General features: G+C 37.0%; 3 protein-coding genes across 3 annotated transcripts in view; 2 read left to right on the forward strand and 1 right to left on the reverse strand.

Moving 5' to 3' along the window:
• Positions 1-3,696, forward strand: part of LOC107697607 (nuclear cap-binding protein subunit 1-like) — an 18,537-nt gene extending 14,841 nt beyond the window's left edge. The window contains exons 14-20 of the mRNA XM_016498401.1: positions 721-823; positions 1,013-1,106; positions 1,192-1,295; positions 1,376-1,493; positions 2,596-2,739; positions 3,032-3,145; positions 3,234-3,696. Of these exons, the coding sequence (XP_016353887.1) occupies positions 721-823; positions 1,013-1,106; positions 1,192-1,295; positions 1,376-1,493; positions 2,596-2,739; positions 3,032-3,145; positions 3,234-3,347 (791 nt within the window). The 3' untranslated portion in view covers positions 3,348-3,696. The remainder of the gene's footprint in view (positions 1-720; positions 824-1,012; positions 1,107-1,191; positions 1,296-1,375; positions 1,494-2,595; positions 2,740-3,031; positions 3,146-3,233) is intronic.
• Positions 3,697-4,529: 833 nt separating this feature from the next.
• On the reverse strand, positions 4,530-11,541 carry LOC107697611 (major facilitator superfamily domain-containing protein 7-like). Its single transcript, XM_016498405.1, has 10 exons — positions 11,062-11,541; positions 8,825-8,983; positions 7,604-7,820; positions 7,438-7,514; positions 7,202-7,339; positions 6,911-7,027; positions 6,472-6,624; positions 6,240-6,397; positions 5,638-5,750; positions 4,530-5,241 (listed from the first exon to the last, which is right to left on the reverse strand). Exons 1-10 carry the CDS (start codon positions 11,221-11,223, stop codon positions 5,075-5,077), a joined length of 1,461 nt encoding a protein of 486 aa, XP_016353891.1. The 5' UTR covers positions 11,224-11,541; the 3' UTR covers positions 4,530-5,074.
• Positions 11,542-12,564: 1,023 nt separating this feature from the next.
• LOC107697629 (polycomb group RING finger protein 3) overlaps positions 12,565-22,103 on the forward strand; it is a 29,638-nt gene continuing 20,099 nt past the window's right edge. The window contains exon 1 of the mRNA XM_016498429.1: positions 12,565-12,716. The gene's annotated coding sequence lies outside the window, so the exon portion shown is untranslated. The remainder of the gene's footprint in view (positions 12,717-22,103) is intronic.

Genomic DNA, 22,103 nt, shown 5'->3' on the forward strand with positions numbered 1-22,103 from the left:
TCCTGTGTTGTGCCAACAGTGAAGCATCCTGAGACCATCCATATGTGTGGGGTTGCTTTTCAACCAAGGGATTGGGCTCTCTCATAATTCTGCCCAAAGACACTGCCATGGATAAAGAATGGTATCAAAACTTCCTGCTAGAGTGACTTCTTCCAACGATCCATGAGCAATTTGGTGATGATCCGTGCATTTTCCAGCATGATGGAGCACCATGTCTCAAAGCAAGAGTGATAAAGAAGTGGCTCGAAGATCATTACATTGAAATTTTGGATCCGTGGCCAGGCAACTCCCCGGATCTCAATCCCATAGAGAACCTGTGGTCAGTCCTCAAAAGGCGAGTGGACAAGCAGAAGCCCACAAATTGTGATCAACTCCGAGAACTAATACGGCAAGAATGGATCACCATCAGTCAGGATTTAGCCCAGAAGCTAATATCCAGCATGCCAGAGCGAAATGCAGAGGTTATGTAGAACAAGGGTCAACACTGTAAATATTGACTCATTATATATATATTTTTGCCAATAAAAGCCTTTAAAACTTATGATATGCTTATCATTGTTTTTCAGTATACCATAGAAACATGTGAAAAAATAATCTACAAATACTGAAGCAGCAAACTTTGCAAAACACAATTTATGTCACTGCCAAAACTTTTGGCCATGACTAAACGTGAATGTGCCTTGTTTTCTTTATGTAACCGCACTTCTCCTTTCTATCCAGATGAGGGCGATGGCTTCAACCCTCTGAAGATTGAAGTGTTCCTGCAGACACTTCTCCATTTGGCTGCGAAGTCTTTCAGTCATTCCTTCAGTGCCCTGGCCAAGTGAGTATCTCCTGCCAAACCCCACACAGGCCTGCCAGCGGCTGGCTCCGTGTTCCCTCTCCTTCTGCTTACAACCGCTGCCTGTAATTGCTAAAAGCACAGATCATTGAGAACGTATGAAAGCTTGTAAAATGCTCAGGTGCCGTTCTTCTTGTAAATGGCAATGGATGCATTTCTTTTCTCTCTCAGGTTCCATGAGGTTCTGAAGAACCTTACAGACAGTGATGAGGGGAAACTGCACATCCTCAGGGTTCTGTATGAGTTCTGGAGGAACCATCCTCAGGTGGGATCAGTCAGACGTCTTATTTTATATGTTGTATTGTCTTATTGAACACCAGCCGTGGCATGTTGTCGATGTACTCTTTCAGATGACCTCCGTGTTGGTGGACAAGTTGATACGGACCCAGATCGTGGACTGTGCAGCTGTGGCCAACTGGATATTTTCTCCTGAAATGGCTCATGATTTTACCAGGTAAACCTGCAGAACGCACTTACCTGTGCAGGTGAGGTCATTGCAGCTGTAACTGATTTATGTTCATTGGGTCTATGCAGGTTTTATGTGTGGGAGATTCTACATTCGACCATCCGGAAGATGAACAAACACGTGCAGAAGATCCAGAAAGAGTTGGATGAGGCAAAAGAAAAGCTGGAGAAGCAACAAAACAAAAAGGTAGAGAAACAAATATTTTTGACTGCCAAGACACTTGTGCATGTGGGCTTTTGTTCAAACCACACAGCATTCTGATTTGTTTTTTGCAATCCTGATCTTTGGAATTGACTGTCCTCACTGTTACTTTTGTAAGGGCTTACATTGCATCATTTGTTTGTGCAGTGCAGACAGTTAATATCTGGAATGTCAACATTGGTTGCTGTAGTAATAATGTAGGTGTCGGCCTCAAGCCAACAGACTTTCTCATCCAGCAACTAGTGAGGATAGACCAGATGGACAACTGGAAATTTGGCTTCTGGTTGTGTCCGTCACAATGTCTAGCCACAGAGTTGAATTCATGAGGTGCCTGAGACAACATATGCTGTTGAGGAGGGATTGCTTTAATATCCTACCCAGACACTACTTTCCAAAAACTTCTTTCATTCAGACAAAAACAAATGTCCTATACATATGTAAATGTATTTCAGACCACACATTACGATGCTTGGAATCTTTTATTGCTTTTCAGATTATGAAAAAAAAAATGTCACATTGTTTCCCATTCAAATATTTTCCCATCTAAAATCCCATTATTTTAGATTATTTTTATCCTTATGTCATCTTTTTTAATTTAGCTTTTAATTAACTTTTTTAGATTATCAATTTTATTTAATTTTTCATATTTTAAACCTTTTATTTTACTGTGTATTTGTGAAAATGAGTATTAATATTTAATCGTTACCTATGCTTCGTCAATATTACGATTATTTTAATGTGCCAGTGAAAATATTGGCTTTCTCCAGGTCGTTATCACTTTATTACAATGATTCAAAATTAAAACAACAAATGTTTACTTTCACAAGCCGTCAAGTATTTCGAGCTTGCAGCAGGAAGTTTAAAGCTTAGAGACTTCCATACGTCATCCACCCACAGCGTCTTCTGGGATTTCTCATTGGTCGATTCTCTCAAGTGTGCATTCGATGCATCCTAAGTATCAATAACAAATCTGTGTACTTTCATTCATCCTCTGTACTTGCGTTCTTTATTATTGGAATTGAACTTTGATGGTTGATGATGATGTAGTACGAGAACACAAGGACGCACGGTTTCTCTTTTCCTGTAGCAGCGGGACAGCGGCGATGAAGAGGACATGGAGAAGAACAGTGAGGATGAGGAGGGTCAGTTGGAGGAACAGATCGAGAGGCTGCAGGAGAAAGTCGAGTCTGCCCAGAGCGAACAGAAGAACCTTTTCCTTGTTATATTCCAGGTGCGTCCATGACAATGCAGATCCATTTTATCCTGATGTAAAAAGCTTTTTTTGTTAATACATTTGTTATAGAGGCTGCATGACTACATTAAAAAAAAGCTGCAAAAGATGTGTCCCTGTTAATGTCTCAACTCCTTTTACACCTTGTTCCTATTTGTCAGAAGAGAATAAACATTTCATTCTTTTCATGTCTTTCTCTGTGTGTGTCTTTTGTGTTTCATTATGCTATTTGAAGACAGTGCCTGGAGCTAAGAGATGACAAGAACTGTTGTTATCTCTCTTTCTCTTTCAGCGCTTCATTATGTTACTGACAGAGCACCTGGTTCGCTGTGAAACGAGTGGCGTAGACATCAACACCACCTGGTACAAGAACTGCATCGAGAGGCTACAGCAGATCTTCCTCATGGTAGTCCTGATCCACTTGTCTATACTGGGTTTTGTTGGTCATTAAACATCCCTTATTTATTACCTTCAATCTTCATTGTCATCCACAGCATTATGTGATCATCCAGCAGTATATGGGCACCCTGGAGAACCTGCTGTTCACCGCTGAGCTCGACCATCATATCCTGGCTGTATACCAGCAGTTCTGTGCTCTTCAGCTCTGAATTCCCACAATGCATCACTTCAGACGGTCACACCTGCCTGTTTATGTGGCATTTCAAGGTTTAGTGACATCGATCGGGATCATTGGAGATGGTTGTTTTGTAAGTAGTGATATTGGGAAATCTCAGACCCTTTTTGGGGCCCTTGATATGTTTATGTAGTATTTCTTTTTTCTTTTCATTTTTTTTTCTTTCTTTAATTTTTCATTGTCATCGGCTCTGTGGTAAGTGTAGATCTTTTAAAATGCCTGGTGTTTAGTAAACCATGATGAAGAGCTTAGTTTTACTCAAGCAACTATGGTATGAAACTACTCATTTTTATGCGTTTTATGTCATTTTGATTGAAAAATTATTGTCGAGTTGGGTTTCAAGTAATTCTGCATTATCAATGGTGTGCCTCTTAAAAGCAGATTGAGCTCTTTTGCCACTGTAATGCAGTGTTTTGAATGATAAAATGTATTTTTTTTTTTACAAAACAAAAAAAAAATTGCCCCTGCTCATGTCTTTTGTTCTTGCAAGCATCTACGAGAAAAGAGGATGTGGACTGACATATGATCATTTCTGGCTATAGCTGACAATTGTTCAAGTCCTTTGTGAACTCCTCAAACAATTAAGATAAAATATAACAGACAGCCAGATGATAAATATAAAAAATGACTTTTTCTTAAAAACAATGTTCTTGATTGTATAATTAATTTGATTAACATACAAACAAATTAATGTTTTGGTCACATTAGCAGGAATTGTAAAAGATAATGTGCAGAATAGGTTTTGAGTGGTTCCTAAGCACCCTTTTGGGATTTATGTAAATGACCATCTTACTGTACACTGTCACGCTTAGTATTACATGGCAATTTTGCTAAATAAATAATTGGGCATTAAATATTAGTTGAAAATACTGTACTTCACTTAAAGTAACTTACTTTTTCTCCCAATTCTCTGAAAAACAATATATAACTTTAAAGAAAATTGTGAATTGTGAGATGTAAACTTGTAGTTGCAAGAAAAAAAAAAATCAGTGGTGAGAGAAAAAGTTGCGATGAACTTTTATTTTTTTTATTGCGTTGTAGAAACAATAAAACAGAATTGCGAGAAAGAAAAAATGAATTCTGAGTTTATACCTCACAATTCTTTTTCTTGTAATTGTGAGTTTATATCTATCAATTCTGAGTTTATATCTTGCAAAAAAGTGAGATGTAAACTCAGAATTGCAAGAAAAAGTCACACTCACTTTTTTATTCCATGGTGGTTATTCCAGCAATCCTTCATTTCTACTCCCACTTTAGGTAGAAAGTTAGTCCTAGGGACATTTTATTGCACTCAAATATATCTCTAATTTCATAAAATAACTACAAGCCTTAGTTTCCGACTTTAAACATTCAACAACATACTGTATGTAGCTCAAAATAACTACATTATTAAAAAAAATTATTTAATGCATTATGTATAACAGTTAGAAAATCCCTGTACCATGTATTGCAATAAAAACATTTATGATTTGAGATTAATATTTGCATAAAACATTTGGTCTTGGTTACCTTTAACAGAAAAAAATGTTTTTGTGCATAACGAGTTTGGTTTTATGTAACATTAATTGTGTTGAGGTGGTACCACTTCTGAACAAAGTAGCATTTAAGACACATTTTCAGTGTTAATGAGGTAAAAGACTTTAAAGTGTGCATAAACACTGTCATCAGTGGTTTTTCTTGCCGTTAGTTCAGTCCGTCCTTTTATGCATCAGTGCTGTTTGCCCAGGTGTCTCCTCCTGTTGACTGGTCTGTCACTCTATTTGGTGAGGCTGTGGCTTCCGCACGGAGTCTCCGGTAATCCGTGTGGAAAAAGCCAACAAAGCAGCAGGTGCCCAGAGTACACAGGCCTGCCATCACCAGCACTGGCACTATGTGTGTGTGCATTTAGGAGAAAGAGCAAGAGAAAGAAAGACAAATGAATGCCTGGAGCTCAGCCCAACTGTATCAACTCATCAAGGCATCAAGCGACCAGGAAAAGCCAGAAGGCTGGATTAATTTGGACGTGTTCCCATTTTAAACATTTTCCCTACCCAGGAGGAGGAAGAGGAATTGAAAATTGTGCACGAACCAGCCACACTAGACTTTCAAAGCATGGTGGGAGTTGTGACACGGTGAAGGGAGGAAACTAATCACCGAATTAGTTTAGTAGTAGTAGAACACGAATAAGGCCATGCCTTTTACTGCATAACTGGACAGTAAACACTGCACTGCATACTATCTTTCAGTAAATAGTATTTTAACATTTCAAATAATGCAACACTTACCTGTCCAGCTCAAACTGGCATCTGTTCCGGTAGCACATACAGATAATGGAGATTCTGCCATTGGTTTGGCCAGAGCTTGTAGCAGGAGCAGATAAAGGGCAGCCTGAATTTGTCTGATTAAACATCACATTAAACACATCAGTTCAGTCTATAAAAAGTTAGTAAGCTTAAAAGCACTACTTACCCAAAAATGAAAAATTGAGCAAATTTACACACCCTCAGACCATCCAAGATGTAGATGAGTTTGTTTCTTCATCACCCTACTCCAGTCCAATTATGTCTTGTGAAGTCAAAATCTGCGTGTTTGTAAGAAACAAATCCATCATGAAGGTGATTGTTTTTATCAGCTGTTTGGACTCTCATTCGGAGGGCACCCATTCACTGCAGAGGATCCATTGGAGAGCAAGTGTAATGCTACATTTCTCCAAATCTGTTCAGATGAAGAAATAAACTGATCTTGGATGGCCTGAGATTAAGTACATTTTAAGCAATTTTTCATTTTTGGGTGAACTATTCCTTTAAGAAACACTTCTGAAACAGAATTTGTAAAAAACAAACAAACAAACAAAAAAACTTCTTAAAAACTGAAATAAAAAAGTTACCCAGACACGAAGATCAATCCAGAGGATGTTGCTTCACCCACAGGGTACGAGCATTCAACTCCGAGCTCCATTGCGATGGGATATACAGAGTACCCGAAGAATCCAAACCACGCACATACTGCACCAATGATGAACTTCTGCTCACTTAACTGGGAAACCTGATGGACAGCAGGACAACAACATTTCAGGTCAAGCACATATTAACAACATTGAAATCATTTACTCTACTCACCACCGCAAAAACCGAGCAGCCCAGTGATGTCAGACACATGTTTATTTTAGTGACTTCTGTAAACTTCTTGGTCTTGTCCACGTACAGGCCGAGGAGAAAAGCACCCAAAACACCGAATACAATAGCAACTGCACCACACAGTCCTGCAAAGTCCTGCCACATTAAACATGTAGAGACAGTTATCTTGACTTGACAAAGCTAACACTTCTAATACTGTACAGACTTGGCAGGTGATTGAAAGTGTTTATATAAACCATCCATCCATCCAGTTCAATAGCAGTATTAATGCTATGTTTAATACAAGGCTTTGTAAATCCAGCATTTGAAGTTAGCTAGTTAGTTGAGATTCAACTTTATTTCTAGTTATTTAACATATTATGGCACAGGTTGGATTTATGGTTTGAGGTAAATGTGGGTATAATTCTTTTTAGGTTCTTACATTTGAGTAGCCCTTAACACAAAGTATCTGCTCCAGTAAGGTGGAAAAGCAAGTGAATACCCCTATTCCTGAACCAAAACACACCAGCAGGAACACGTATGCTTTGTTTGTCAGCAGCTGCAAATAAAAGAGTGACAGAACGCAGTGAATCTCAGACAGCAGTACAAAATGACATAAACGCCACCTTTAATCAGAGGCTATATTTAATTAATTCTCGAAAAAAATGCACATTGCTCATGCAATAAAGTAAATGAGTTGTCATGTCAGTTTGTTTGAAACTGTGTATAGTACCAGTTTCACCCCCTGTAGAAAAGGTTCAGAGCTGGAGGTCACCATGCTGGCAGAAGGGGGTGTGGGGGGAACGCGTTCACGGATCCCCACTGTTGCTAGGAAACAGGCTATGGTGGCAGGTATAGCATATATCAAGAGCTACAAGTCAGACAGAGAGACGACGGGACTATAAGGGATGTGCATCATACAAGAAATAAAATTATTTTTTGCCCAAGTTCTGTCTTAAGCAGTCTTACCAGCATGAAAAGAGTATTGGTGTAACTAAGTATCATTGGAGAGAAGATATTCGCTAAGAGCAGCCCAACAGTATTAGCTGGAAAACAAAGGAGAAGAATATTACCATTCTACAGTAGGCTACAGGCATTTAAGTACCATGTAAAATATGAGCTGTAAAAAGGTTACCCATGGAAGCCATCATGTTAGCTGTGGCCCTCTGGTGATCAGGGAACCAGAGAGCTGCTAGCTTGGTAGGGGCAAAGATGACAAAAGGCTGGGCGAAGGCACACAACGTCTGGCCCCCCATGACCATAGGGAAAATGGCCCGCTCTGGGATGCAGCTCAACATGCCAATGACACGCAGGATAGCGCCCAACATGTTGAGCCATGAGCCCATGATTAGCTGTGTTTCAGAAAATAGGAAGAAAGTATATTTCGTAAATGTGATGAACATTTTCATCACAGCGGCTTTTTCAATAGGCTACATCCCAAATGATGTATTGTGTTTGATACCTTTCTGTGGTGGGAATGGCATTTTAAATAATTCAAAATGATACGTGTTAAGTAAATAATCAAATTTACTAAAAACTAAAATAATTTGATAACTTTTATTTTACGCTTCATAAATAACACAATTAAGTAATATTTTATTTAAAAACAAAAAGTGGATCCCATTGCAAGAAACAAAAAAAATCCACGTCCAGGCACTCACATAGCAGGCAAAATATAAAAACTTTAATTAGTTGCAAAATTATTGGTCGTGACGAAAATCGGTTTGCGCATCGGAAATGAAGTGCACGCTCGTTGCAGCTAGGTTCAATATACACTTACATGGTATATTTATATTATGTAATATAGCATAACGCTATATATTGTATCATTTTATTTCCTATTATTTTCCCACTTGGTTTAAGTGTTTCATCAGTTATCTATTTTTTGTTCGACTTCTGAAGTCTACAACAAGTGAATCTAATTACTGTAAAGACAAAATGTTTTGCACTTCAAGAACCAAGAGCACAAACACAGTTAATTTAATTGAAAACTATATGATCAGTTACTTCATTATTATAATATTATAACTTTATTATGATCATCACTGACCTTTATATAAACCTTTATTTTTTTTTAAAATGGCATGTTGTCACACTACAGTTTTAGGCCTAACTATAATTTCTGCCAAAATACCACATTTACTTAAGTTATATTTACAATAAAACTGTGATATTAGTCAACAACATTGACAAAGAAGATGCATTATTGATTAATTATGTTTTTCCCCCATAAGGAACAATAGCTTTAACAATGGTATTTGGCAAAAACTAATTATTATTCCTTTTTTTTTTTTTGGTAACAGCTGGAAAACGATATTTAACAATATAGATTTGACAGTATTATCTCTCTGTATACCGAGAAGCGCAGTCCCAGTGTGTCCAGCACCCATGTTGTGATCAAACTGAAGAAGACAGCAACCACTATATAGACTAGCGACAGCCAGTTGACCAGATTTAGAGAGACTCGCAGATATTGTGCTGTCTGGTCGGCCACAGGTGCAAAAGTCAGCCATGCCTGTGGAGAAATTGAACACAATAAAAATGAAGGTGTAGCTTCAATGTGTACATTATTCCGATATCTAGTCCACAAAAATACAACATTCAAGAAAATACTATATATTATGTATCTATGATATTTATAAATATGAAGTGCATGAAACTGGACCAGCTTGCTCATATGACAGTCTCAGTTCAACATTTAACTGCTGAAGCTGCAAAAAACAGGAACCACAGGTCAGAAGGGCCCCTCACATGAGCTAAATAAGACAAACACAGAGTGACGTGCAAGTGTATGAGCGGCAGTGGTGTAAATTTTACTGAGAAATTATACTTGAAAATAAATTATGGGTACAATTATACAAGTCAAGCCACATTCTAAATGAAATTTTAAGGAGTAAAAATATATTTTTATTTTCCTCCAGAATGTAACGGAGTAAAAATACAAGTATTTTGTTTCAGTGGTACTAGAGTAAACACTTGATTAAGAACATTTACTTGAGTACTTTATAGGACAAAATACATTGGCTGTAGTGAGTGAGTGTGTGTGTGAATGAGTGAGTGAGTGTGTCCCAGCACTGGGGGTTGCACGAGTTAGTGCACTCTCAGGGCTGGGTAGTGGCAGGAAGGGCATCCAGCATAAAACATGTGCCAAATCAGTTGTGCGGATCACTCCACTGTGGCAACCCCTGATAAAAGGAAGCACGAAGGATGAGAGAGAGACTTGAGTACTTTATAGCCCTACTGAGCATTATTCACAGTGAGTGCAGTGGCCATTTGCAGTGTTTTTGATTGTTCATTTGCAGTGATGTACACAATAGCATTTATTTGTTTGCTATCAACAATATTATATGTATGCAGCAGCATGACAGATGGCAGTCAGCTGATCCCAAAACACAATACAGTCGTTTTGTGCACCACTGCACAACTTACTGGGACCATTTTTCGCATTAATTTAAATGCATAGACGCTGTTTTCACAGTCAGTGTGGAATTCCTTTGTGCACTTGGTGTAACATAAGATGCTTTCCTAAAATGAACTGTCAGTTCTGATTGTACGTAAAAAATATTTTTGTACTAAAAAATTCTTAACACATGCCTGCAATCCAGAATCACATCTACTGGTTTAGGCTGTCATCAGATTTCCTCAAGATTGTAATCTTTAAATAAGCCCCGAATTACACCATCTGCTAAGCTTTAACACAGTGTGCCAAGACACGATGTAGATTTCTCATATTTCAGATGAACAGCTTTGGACGTCTTGGCCTTGTAACACATATACAATGGTGTCCGTGCAAATGACATGTCCCATGGGAACCAGGGGTGCATAATTAAGATTGACAAGCCCCTTTCTGGCACACGCCCTCTTCAGAGATAATAGCCTCGGGGGGGGACGTATCCATGTCCTTCTACAAATGGGCTTTTAGGAAGACCCTGTATGACCCTGTAGACTGAAGCCCCTAGTGGACTGATCACTTTAGAAAGTGTGAACATTTCCTAAATGGGTTCAACAATGGATAAATTGAACAACAGGCATCATAAATCAGTAGAGATGTTTTAATTGTATTTAGAGCATGATACGCTAATGAACTGATCAAATGAATTGCAATTAATCGCATGCTTTGAACCATGATTTGCTACTTTGCTAATGCAAGTCAGAGGCATGTGGTTGGAGGGAATTTTTCAGTTAAAACATTTTATTGGACAAAAATGTGGATATGCTTGAAGTGCAAGATGAGTCATCAATATTTTTAGTCGTTTTACAGGAAGTAGAGCACTGTAAATTGCGTAGGCTATATTTGTTAAAACATAACATAAAACGTACATTTTTATTTCATTGGATGTTTAAAGTAAACAACCCAGGCTGGAAGGGTTGGGAAGAGGGATTCATGACGTCATTATAAACAAAATGTGTTGTAGAGCCGTAAGTCAGTTGCACCTTCGGTTCTATTCGGATATATTTCCCTGGCATATTTGTACTTAACATAAAATACAGAACATTTTAATGAAAAATAAGGAAGACAAACATTGTTTCTGAAATAACGTGCACCGATGAATTGTGTACAAATAAGTCTACGTAAATGAATTAACATCCTACCATTGCGTTAGAACAGTTTAGCAGGCAGAGTACAAATAAGATGAACCATCTCCTTTTGTAAACTTTGAACTCAGCAGCCGTGTTTCTTGCGTCCAAGTGAGACCGACCATCTTCACTCGAGATCCCGATGAGCGCTTCAGTCTCCGCGCTTCCATCATCCATGATGACAAACTCGAACCGCAACCAGACCTCACGATCACATTAAATTAGTTGTAGCAACTCTTAAAAACTCAAACCGTCGTAAGCGGTGTATCCATTTGGGTCCAAAAACACTTCTGTTAATAATCTACACAAATAACTTAACCATTTTCCAGACAAACGTTTCTAGATTGTGAACAACTAAAACTCAAGAGCATGGTTATATGCTTTGTCTAGAAAGACCATTTTGGTTTTAGTTTCACATAATAAGCCGGTGAATGAGAGTTGTTAGGCGCCGTCAACATTACAACATTCATCCAATCCACAATCACTTCACCACTCCCTTCCACCCGTGACTCACTGTCATAGCGCCGGCCGGTTTACTGAAACTCCACACTTATCTGCCTAAAGTTCGGTAAGCATCAGCTGCATATTTCAGGTTAAGGTTAAGGTTTCCAAAACAGTCTAATTCAAAACAATGTCAACATTATTGCAAAGGTCAGATGATCGATCAAGGACTGTACAGACCTAAACAGAATTTATTTTCAGGGTGCATCACCATCCATCATCATCAAAATTATCAGCTAGTTTGCAACCAGATGTTGGTTTGTATTAATTGATAAACTAATTAAGTTCAAATTCAAGAAAATCGTTGATCCTTTTTTTGACCTTTTTCTTTTGATCTTTCTTAAAATTGATGTAAATACACAGTTAAAAATAATGTTGTTGGTAATTAAATGAGAATAATTAAAATAGTTTTTACTACTTAAATGAGTTGTTATCATACTATTTAAACTGAGCTGGATGTTGACATCACTGAATTCAATGATGAACTGTCTTTAACTGAAAAATTAGTGTTTACTATTGTCATTTTGCATTATTGACACACTATTTTCCTAATTAATGCTGTTCAGTTGCTTTGACACAATCTGTATTGTTAAAAGCGCTATATAAATAAAGGTGACTTGACTTGACTTGAATACAAACCGGACAGATCATGTCGGTATAATAATGCAAGGACCTGTGAAGAGGCCAGAATCTTTTAATTTTATTAAATTTGTTTTTATTTATTTATTATTTAGAAAAAGGGATTTGTGTCTCAAAAGCGTAAAAAATAAGTGAAAAAGTACCATACACTTGGGATGTGTTTTTATTGTAGTCTATATTTGTATAAATCGTATAATTAATATCTATCAGGATACATAAAAAAATGTAATTATATGATATAATGTATTTTTTTATTTAAAAAAGTTAAGCATAATCATTTAAATGATATTTACCTTGTAACTTTTTTCAAATGAATTAATCACATTAAATAAAGTATAATCCAGTGGCTTCAATCTGTCATCCACCCCTCCTCCCATCCACAAAGTGTGCGCATGCGCAGAGGCGTTCTTCAGTGCGCTGTTTCGGCCTGTTTCGGCACTGGCCGGACATTTTCGCCTCTTTGTTTTACTGATAGTGGATTTAACTCGGATTCAACCCAATATCCAGCGGACCGCTCTGGCCATAAACAGGTTTGTTCCTTTAAACTTGAACCGATTCCCGCTGATCATTGCACGTATGCGTTTCCCGAGCTTTCTTTCGGATGGCAGACGGGGAGTTTTTATTTATTCTTGCTGTGTTGTTTCCGCTTGATGGCAGCTCTGCATGGCTATACGTACTGTTATATGTGCGGTCGTGCTGTATATGTGTGTGTGTGTGTGTGTGTGTGTGTGTGTTTGGCGACGCCGGGCCCTGCAGCTCCTAACCGGGTCATCTTTTGTAAGAAGGGAAAAAGTGTAATTTAGTGTAGCTGGAGTTTCATAAGCATGCACTCCTGTGTCTGATTACAGTTCTTGTGTTGGTTAGTTCTCCTCCTCTTCCTCCTGCCTGGAATGTTCTTGAGAGCTTCCTGTCCATCATAATCATCATCTGCCCATCTGTGTGTTGAAAGTTGGGGTTTGATTCTCTGGCAGGTTTGCATGCAAGCTAAAATGAAATCTGGGACAGAGAAAAAGTTAAAGCCCAGAGGGTTTGTAGGGGAAGCATGTGCAAACCTGCACCCCAGACTCCTGGAGTAGGAACAACCAACAAGTCCTGCTCCATGTGTTTGGACACATTCACTTTTGTGAATGCTTTACATTATAGTTGGGGGGACGGCAAACAGGATATAGTTGTTACAGTATAGACAATTTTCTGTTGTCCCAAAATTGTGGGGGGACATGTCCCCCTTATGTCCCATGGGATCTACGCTATGCTCCTACATGATGGACGTATTGAGTTGTCATGTCTGGACATTGGTTGACGTCCACATTGATTTGGTTTCTCTTGAGAATCAGCTGTGAAATTTCTGTGTTCTGACTTTCTAATAATCATGTTGACCACTGAAAAGTGATTTATCCTATGTCCAGATGTACAGTATGTTGGTTTAGAGTGTTAAAAAACATTTTTTAATATTTTTAAATGTCTTTGACAGGTTCACACACACACACACATAGTCGCTGACATAACTAGTGAGTCAAACATTCATATGATGTTTCATTAATGCATGATTAATCGCTTAGTCAATATCATGCCTGTTGTCTGATTATTTGTTGTGATAGGCTGATGAAGTCATGAGACACGTGTTATGCTTATAAGTTTAAAACACTTTTATGTCCTTTAGTACTGGCTTAAGCATGTGGCCTATGGCTATTGCGCAGTCCTCTCTAATGTGCCAGAAACAGTTAAGTGGTTTTCAGTGAAAACAAAGCCTTTCAGTTTGTCCATGTTTTTAGTGCATATACCCAGAAAAGTGAGTTCTAATACTGGTCCAGCCTGCGGTCTGGCATTAAGCAGTGTAGACAGTTATTCACGCTGATGTGAAGTTATCTCACGTTAAACAAAATGAGTTTACTACTGAGCCGGTGAAATGTGACCCTGTTTTTGCGGAGGTGTTGGCTTACATTTACAATTCTGTAGATTTGATCAGGTGGATTGAAGGCATTAAAAAACTGAAAGCATCTTCTAGTTCTAGGTAACGTGTGATTCAAGTGTGAATTCACTGAGTTTTTTTTTTATGTTGATTCAGCTGTCACTTCATAAACTGTTAAAATATGTCATTCTTCAGTTTTGCTTTAACCATCTGTTCAGCTTAATAATTTAAGAGATTTTGTAAGCCTTTTTAAGAGATGTGATGTATCAAGGCTGATCTTTTTTTAATTAAAATTAGTTTGATTCTTTTTTGCTGAAAATATTGTTTTTAATTGGTGTCAACCAATATGTTTTTTTCCCCATAGACTCCAACATAGACTCATTGGAAAAATGTGCTCTGCCTACATTTTTGCAAAACTCCAATAACATACACTGAACAAAATTATAAACGCAACACTTTTGTTTTTCATATCAGTGCAGCTTCCATCTGAAATGAACACTAGAGGCAGTGAAACACCAACAACTTTTATTCCTTTTCACTCAAATTATGTTTGTTGGGTAAGATTATTGATTAATGAAGATTTATTTTCACACTGTTCCTTGCACAATACTATGTTACCTCAAGACACATGATTTGTAAACTAATACATTTTGACATTTGCATCAAATAACCAGCTCCATATGTATGGCTTTTCTAATGTAGTAAACTTGCTCGGTAGCTCACCAGGTACAACATTACACTTGCAATGCGGAGCACTCCGGCCCAGTGAAACATGTAGGGTGGAGTTTAGTGTAGGTGGTGTGTTATTTTCAAACTCGATTAAGCATTAACCTTTTAGCTCCACTCACTCACTGGACATTTAATTTACGAACTGCTGCGATACGTACATGAACCAAATTCACATTTGTCTGTATCTGATAAAACTGAACATGCTTTTAGTTCCACTCATTGGACATTACGCTATGAAAGTGTTACAAAATGTGCAAGAAGCCAAGTAATATTCTGCAGAAATATTGCCACAGGCACATTTTTACAATGAGCCTGGATTGTTTTGTCCAATGCCTTATGGTATATGAAGACCGTATATAATTAAATAAAGGCACATGAGAAGTTAAATTAGGGCTGCACGATAAATCGCATGCGATATTTAACGCACATCTTGTCAGTAAAGCCGGTTCTGTAATCGTTTACTGCTAAAAAAAAACCAAAAAAAACTTCACTGGTATCGGATCGGTATCGGTATCGGCCAATACTGAACCGTAGGTATCGGAATCGGTATCGGAGGTGAAAAAGGTGGATCGGAGCATCCCTAGTCAGAGCTTGTGTTGTTTCCTGTATACATCTTCATCCAAAAATTAAAATTGTCATCATTTACTTACTCTCACATTGCTGCAAACGTATGACTGTCTTTTTTTCTGAATGAGATTATAGGCATAATATTTATGCTTCTACAAGTGAAAGTGAACATGGATGGATGCTGTCAAGTTCCAAACATGACAAAAACGCACCATAACAATATGCTAAAGCCATGTGATAGCTTTTGTTTGAGAAACTGATAAAAATGTAAGCCATATGGTACTTACTTAAAAGTACTACTTTTTTAGTACTTTATGTCACAATGTCCATCGCTGTTCACTTTATTGTCCTGAAAACAAGTGTTGTATAGATATTGTGCTGAAATTCTCATTTTGCATTTTATAAAAGAAAGAAATGAGAGTAAATGATAACAGTTTTAGGTGTGAAGCAAAGTGTTTAATATGTAAACCAGGCTTAATCAAGAGCTGGTAAAAAGTGGCACGTTAATGTTGTGCTACTGTCATAGCACAAGAATGCACATTAAATGACAACCCCTGGGTTTTCAAATAGCTACTCATTCTTATAAGCAGTGTGAGGGGAAGTGAATCACAGTATTGGCTCAAATTTCCCCGTATGATGTTGTCAGTCTTTCAGGATACAGTCAACATGCTACTTGGGTGCTTTGTATGTATTTTATCTGAAGGAGACAACCTTCAAACTCTGAATCTTTCTGTGTGATTATACATTGTGGAACACAAACAAGATTCAAGTCAATGTAAAAGTTCCTCCTATAGCCTGTAAAAGGTTTTTAGAGAGCTGAACAATGCATTCCTTGTTAAAGGATTTCATGCAATAAGCCGATGAACCCAGATTATGTGTGATTTTGATGTTTTTTTAATGAACTATACTGGAATTTAAGAGATATCGTTTTTTAAATCGTGCCTTCTTGTCTGATGAACTTGATGAAGCCAGATAAGTCTGATAAGAAAGTGTCTGCTAAGAAAGAATGGACAGACTAATGAATTATTTAAAAGTTAATGTAGCCTACATCTTAATGTGTGGTAATGGGGCCACATCAATTATTGCTTTTATGAAATGGTTGCAACATCTACACTGGTTTATCACAAGAAATTGTTTGGCTAAACGGCTTGTGTGTTGAAATACTTTTCACACTATTGATTCTGATTAAGTATTTAAACTAGAAATTGTGGCTTGGGCTGTTTCCAATTGGCTAATAGAGTAACAAGCTTCAGTTTGTTTGTGTAAGACATACATATTTTTACAATATATTCAGCTGGACTTTCACAGAGTTGCTTAAAAATACTGCAGGTTTCAAGAGATATTTAAAATTGATCGTAATTTTCTGTCAGTCTGACTTCAGTGTCTTTGTTCTTTTCTGTTTCTTTTGTTATATGAATTTTGTGAAAACTTCGGAAAATGTTTTGAAGTGATTTATACTGTAATGTGACTTCATGTGCATTGATAAATTGTCATTCCTGCTCACAAATAAGACCAGGAAATGTGTATTAAGACAGTAATTGGGGTCAGTTATGATTTTATATAAATGTTTTAAGTGTTTTTGCAAAACAAGATGTTCCAAGGTCTGTAAGGTGACATTGTTATTATGAGTTCAGTGGATTTTAGGTGTTACTAGTTAACATCAGTGACTTAAACTAGATTTTAAGATGCTAGCTTTACTAACAAAAAAGTGCCTTGGTATTATATTTTGGACAGTGTACAGTCATATTCTTGGAAGTACCTTGTACTACCATGCAAATTTAAGTACTCCATCACTCACCATATCAAAGTACTTTGTTTTTACAATCTGATATCATTGCTGTTCCACGGTACCTCCACTATACTTTTTTTTTTTTTTTTTTTTTTGTAGGATGCTCTCCAATAATGCAGTTTTGTCAGGTTTATCTCACTTCTGGGGACAAATTATGGCTATCCACAGGTTTATTGAATCTGTCATTTCATAATTCATTAGGCCAGGTGCTCTTGCACATTGAAAAGCAGTATTATCAGGTTGCTGAATGACATCAGTAAATCTCAATCTGTAGGCATAGAATCGCTCCCAGCTCCTGAAACAGACCCGACACTCCTCAATTGATGATTTTTTTTTTTTTTAGCATGAGGCCATAAAAGACTGTTTGTAACAAGCGTGAACCACTATTTTTGTCTGATTGCGGGGCCATGTTCATTTAAGCATTGGGGTCGCACACAAACCCATTTCTCCAGAGACAAAACTGCTCCGCTTAGTAAGTCTGTCATACTGTGGTGCCTCATTAGCTCCTTACAGAGCGCTTCATACAGCTGGCAGCGTCTGTGTGCCTGGCCGTCTCAGAGCACTTCAATAGTCGCTGACGGATAACAGCGGATCCTTTGTAGCAGCAAATGTGTGAGAAACTGGGCTAAAGGTGTTACTGCTGGACACTTTCTATGAAAACTTTTGACACACCCTGGTATGAAAGCCATATTCACCTGTGGCATATGAGATGCCCTTTCTTTAGGGTCAGGTAAGGGCATTTCCTATGACCACTTGCTCGTGTGCTGCCCATTCGTCAAGGCAGTTTCTGCTCGTAAACCTCACTGTGTGTCCTGGCCGAACATGGATTTTGGTTTCTCTTGTAGAAAGCTCAAGCTGAGACTGGATTTGTGATAATCTTTGACTGCATGTGTAATGGAGAGCTGTGTCTGGAGTAAGAGAGGTTTAAACTGCCCTCAGGTTTATTCTGCTGCACTATTTAGTGTTTCAAATGCTTGGTTTCTTTGGCTTTTTATGTCAAATAGTTTAGCTTCATGAGGTATATTAAAAATTTTTCTGGTGTAAACCTGAGTAAGTTTTGTGCAGCACAAAAAGAAAAAAAAAACCCCACACTCCTCCTTTTTTACAATGACGGCTTGTCATGACCAGATCTGTCAAGCTCCTAAAAATGACATAAAAACAACTTGTGCTCCATATTTTTTTTCATTATGATAAGAGCACAACAAAACATACTAACTTTGGCCAAAGTTAGTGTCGTTGTACAGAAAAGAGAAGTGAGAAATTTGTCCTTTTGTATTCAAAATACAAGAATATGCATTTGAAATGGCATGAGTGTTAGAAAAAAAGTTGTTTTCGGTGAACTAAAAATCATTTTTACAGAAATAAAAAAAATTATCACATAAATTATGAAAAAAACCCAGTAAAAAGATGTTTCCAGAAATTCCTGTGACGCATTATGATTGTTTTATTTCTGCTTGTTTTTGTTTTCAGTAAAAGTTAAGGCGTTTTGTAATAGCCTATATTCTGTTTTAAAGTTTATTGCACCAAGTTTGTGTTATTATTGCCTGTAATATTGTTTTTTACTCAAAAATCACACCAAAATATTTGAAAACAGAATATGTGCATAACCCATTGACTAATGTTGGTAATTTCAAAATAACCAAATATTGGTCTGTTAGCCTAATTGAGCAGTCTATAATTACCAATCAATCACAGACAGCATTCGCTGTTGACGCTTCGCTCACAGTGCTTGTTCAAATAGGGCTGCTTTTCCCAAAAGCATCAGAAGCAGAAACTAATACCACCACTGGTCTTTGCGATCAGCTGTAGCTGTTGACATCAGTAAGATTTTTAAAGAAAATGAACACATTTAATCAGCAAGGATGCATTAAATTAATCAAAAATAACAGTAAAGGCTTTTACATTTTTACTATATGTTTCTTGAGCACCAAATGATATTGATTTCTGAAGGATCATGTGACCTTGAAGACTAATTATGTGGAAAATTCAGCTTTGATCACAGATGCATTTTAAATTACATTTGAAAATATATTGCAATAGAAAATAGCTATTTTTAATTGTTATATTTTACCATATTGCTTTTTTACTGTATTTTTATTAAAATAAGTGCAGCCTTGGTTAGCATGGTTAGAGACTTCTTTCAAAAACATTACAAAATCTTACTGACCCCAATCTTTTGAACAGTATAGTGTACATGTTATATTTATTTTAATTAGGCTGTGCAAGTAAGTTTATTTAAACTGATTATTAAAAGTTGAAATGGATTGTGTTATGTTCTGTAATTGCTGTTAATAAATCTGTCAGAAAAAAACTTCGTTAGGGCTACAAGCTGTTAATGGCAGCTATTTAAAAAAATAACCATGTTTTCACTACAGTAACCACAGTTTACCACCGTATTTGTAGTAAAACTGCAGTAACCACAAAATTACGATGGTTGCCACTAGAGGAACTTTAGTATAACCATAATTTTTGTAGCAAAAACCATGGTAGTAATAATAATAATACATTTTAGTACATATGTAACACCATGGTTATTTTTCACAAGGTATCCTCAAAGGTACACCTTTGTACCTTATCTGCCCTTAAAGCATGCGTACTTGTATAGTACTAATATTCCCTTTTATGGGTAGAGAAGCTGCACCTTTGAGGTTACTGCCCCAGTAAATAGCTAAAATACAATTTTAGTACATTATTTCTGACAGTGTAAACAAAAAAAGGCCTATGAAATGTTTTAAATAAACATGGCTTTCAAATATAATGTTAAGTTAGTATAATTACTGATTTTATTCTTTTAATCATTTAAAAGATCAGTTTAGTTTAGAGGTATCGATATCGACGATGCTGGGCTTGAAAATATTGGATCGGATCGAAAATAAAATAAGAGTTATCGCCCATCACTACCTGTAAGTTGTCCTAGTCACGACTCAGCGCTGCGCTTTTGCTTCTGTGTGACTAACATATTTTGTTATTTTGATTAGATAATCAAGTGTAAGAGTATACAGTACACACAATATATCCCTATGTATGTGATTTCAATGCGATGGCCTCTGTGTAGATATTTAAAGATGGCCATCTTTAAGCGTGACTTGAAATGAAATTAAACACTCCATTTGTAACTAAGGTTTATAAAAGCTGAAGAAGTATTGTTCCTCCTTGTTTTAGTGTGTTAATTTCAACTTTTACATTTACTAAATTTATTAATTTAGTTTTTTAAATTTATTAATTTAGTTTAATTTACCTAAATTTCTGAGTGTACTGAATGAAGAGCTTGGGTTTAAGTTTTTTTTTCTTCTGTGAAATATTTGCATCTTGACTGCAAATTCTCTGAAATTTCTTATCTGGAATTCTTGTTTGTCATGATAATAACACATGTTTGGTTTTGTTCTTTTGTTGTCTGCGTACGGTGACGATGATAAAATGCAGAGTGTTTACTTCTGTAGGTTTAATGATAAGAACATGACAAATCATATCATCTCTGGTCAAAGTCTCAAAAGTGCTTTCACAATGTACAGTTGTGTGTATGTTCTGTTTGATTTTGAGTACAGCTGTGATACGATGGTTTCCAGTCATAGCTCAGTTCCTGTACAACCCCTAGCATGATGGTTTTGCTCCAAACCCAAACTAACAACTGATTCAATTTGCACCAATGTCAATTTGATCCTTCAAATTGTGGAATCAAATGTTGGACACTCTGTGTGGCAATTATCTAACTATATTTGTCATGTTATTTTAAAACCCACTGAGATTCGTGTGGCTCCAGTCTGCAGGCTGTGATAGGCACCGTTTCCTGTATTGTAATGAGATCTGTTTTCTTTTGTCACTATTGTACCACAACAAAGTAAAGTGGTGCCCTCAGCAATGGTAGATTAAATTGCTGTTGATTTGTTCAGGAAATTTAGTTCTTAAACTGGAATTTGGTAAGTCTAGAGCCTAAGTTTACAAAGAGAATTACTGAAGTCAACATAATGTTATTCACAACCATTTTTACTTCCGTAATGTGATGCATTTCTGAGTGAAACAGGATATTCATTAAAAAAATGTGGGCCAAGCCTTGTTTTGATCCATTGGGAATGGCATGAATTTTGAAAAATGCTAGTTGTCGCCTGTTAGTTGAAATTTCTATACTCTAACATGTTCAACTGTTGGTTCTGCTGTGATTCTAATGATACACACTTTACTCATATATCCTTTAGGCTTGCTGCGATAGACGGTGTTTTCGGTTATACCGGTGTTAAGCCGCAACACCGGTTACGTCATTTGCCTACCACGGCACCGCCCCCCACTGTCGTTTTGATTTTTTTTATGGTAACAAAAATCATTTAGCCTAGTTCAGTAAGAGGACAGACTCTTTTAAAAACTAGGCCTAAACGCTCAATGCAGCGTGCCGAACCATGCGCGAACGACAGTGCACCACGGAGCAGGAGTCAGATTTTATTTATCACGTGAAGAAGCCCTGCTTAGCTTCAGTGGGCAACCAGTCTTGTGCTACAGGGTGATATGGCTGCCGGCTGTTGCAAAGGCACCTGTTTGGCAATATTTTAGATTTTGAAAAGCCTATTGACTGGAAGTTTTTTTTTAAACATTCGTTTCTTATTTAATTGGTTCCACAGTGTTTGCCGATTACTTTATTTAAACTTTGTGTTTTTTATTTATTTTATTTTACATCAAGGTGTATATGCCGTGCATCCAAGCTTTCTTATTCGTTTTGCTAATAAAAGTTCTATGTTTCTTATTTATTTGGATCCACAGTGTTTGCTGATTTTCAGTTTTATATACCTATTTAAATTTTGTGTAGCCTAAGTAATTTGTTATTTTATTAGGCATATATGGTGTATTTTTATTCGTTTTGTTAATAAAAGTTCTGAGTTTGACATTGTTGTTGCTTGAATTGAATTAACGCCGAATTGCCGCTAATTTGAAAGT

Source organism: Sinocyclocheilus anshuiensis, unplaced genomic scaffold (genome assembly GCF_001515605.1).
Source record: "Sinocyclocheilus anshuiensis isolate Anshui unplaced genomic scaffold, SAMN03320099.WGS_v1.1 scaffold1364, whole genome shotgun sequence".
Classification (NCBI taxonomy): domain Eukaryota; kingdom Metazoa; phylum Chordata; class Actinopteri; order Cypriniformes; family Cyprinidae; genus Sinocyclocheilus; species Sinocyclocheilus anshuiensis.

What these genes read in the sequence shown, in the direction of transcription:
- LOC107697611 (XM_016498405.1), bottom strand. Translation starts at nt 11,223, where the DNA reads ATGGATGATGGAAGCGCGGAGACTGAAGCGCTCATCGGGATCTCGAGT. An exon ending in CACTGGGACTGCGCTTCTCG is followed by an intron (nt 7,821 to 8,824) that starts GTATACAGAGAG and finishes TCTGAAACACAG; the next exon opens with CTAATCATGGGCTCATGGCT. An exon ending in TGCCAGTTTGAGCTGGACAG is followed by an intron (nt 5,242 to 5,637) that starts GTAAGTGTTGCA and finishes ACACACACATAG; the next exon opens with TGCCAGTGCTGGTGATGGCA.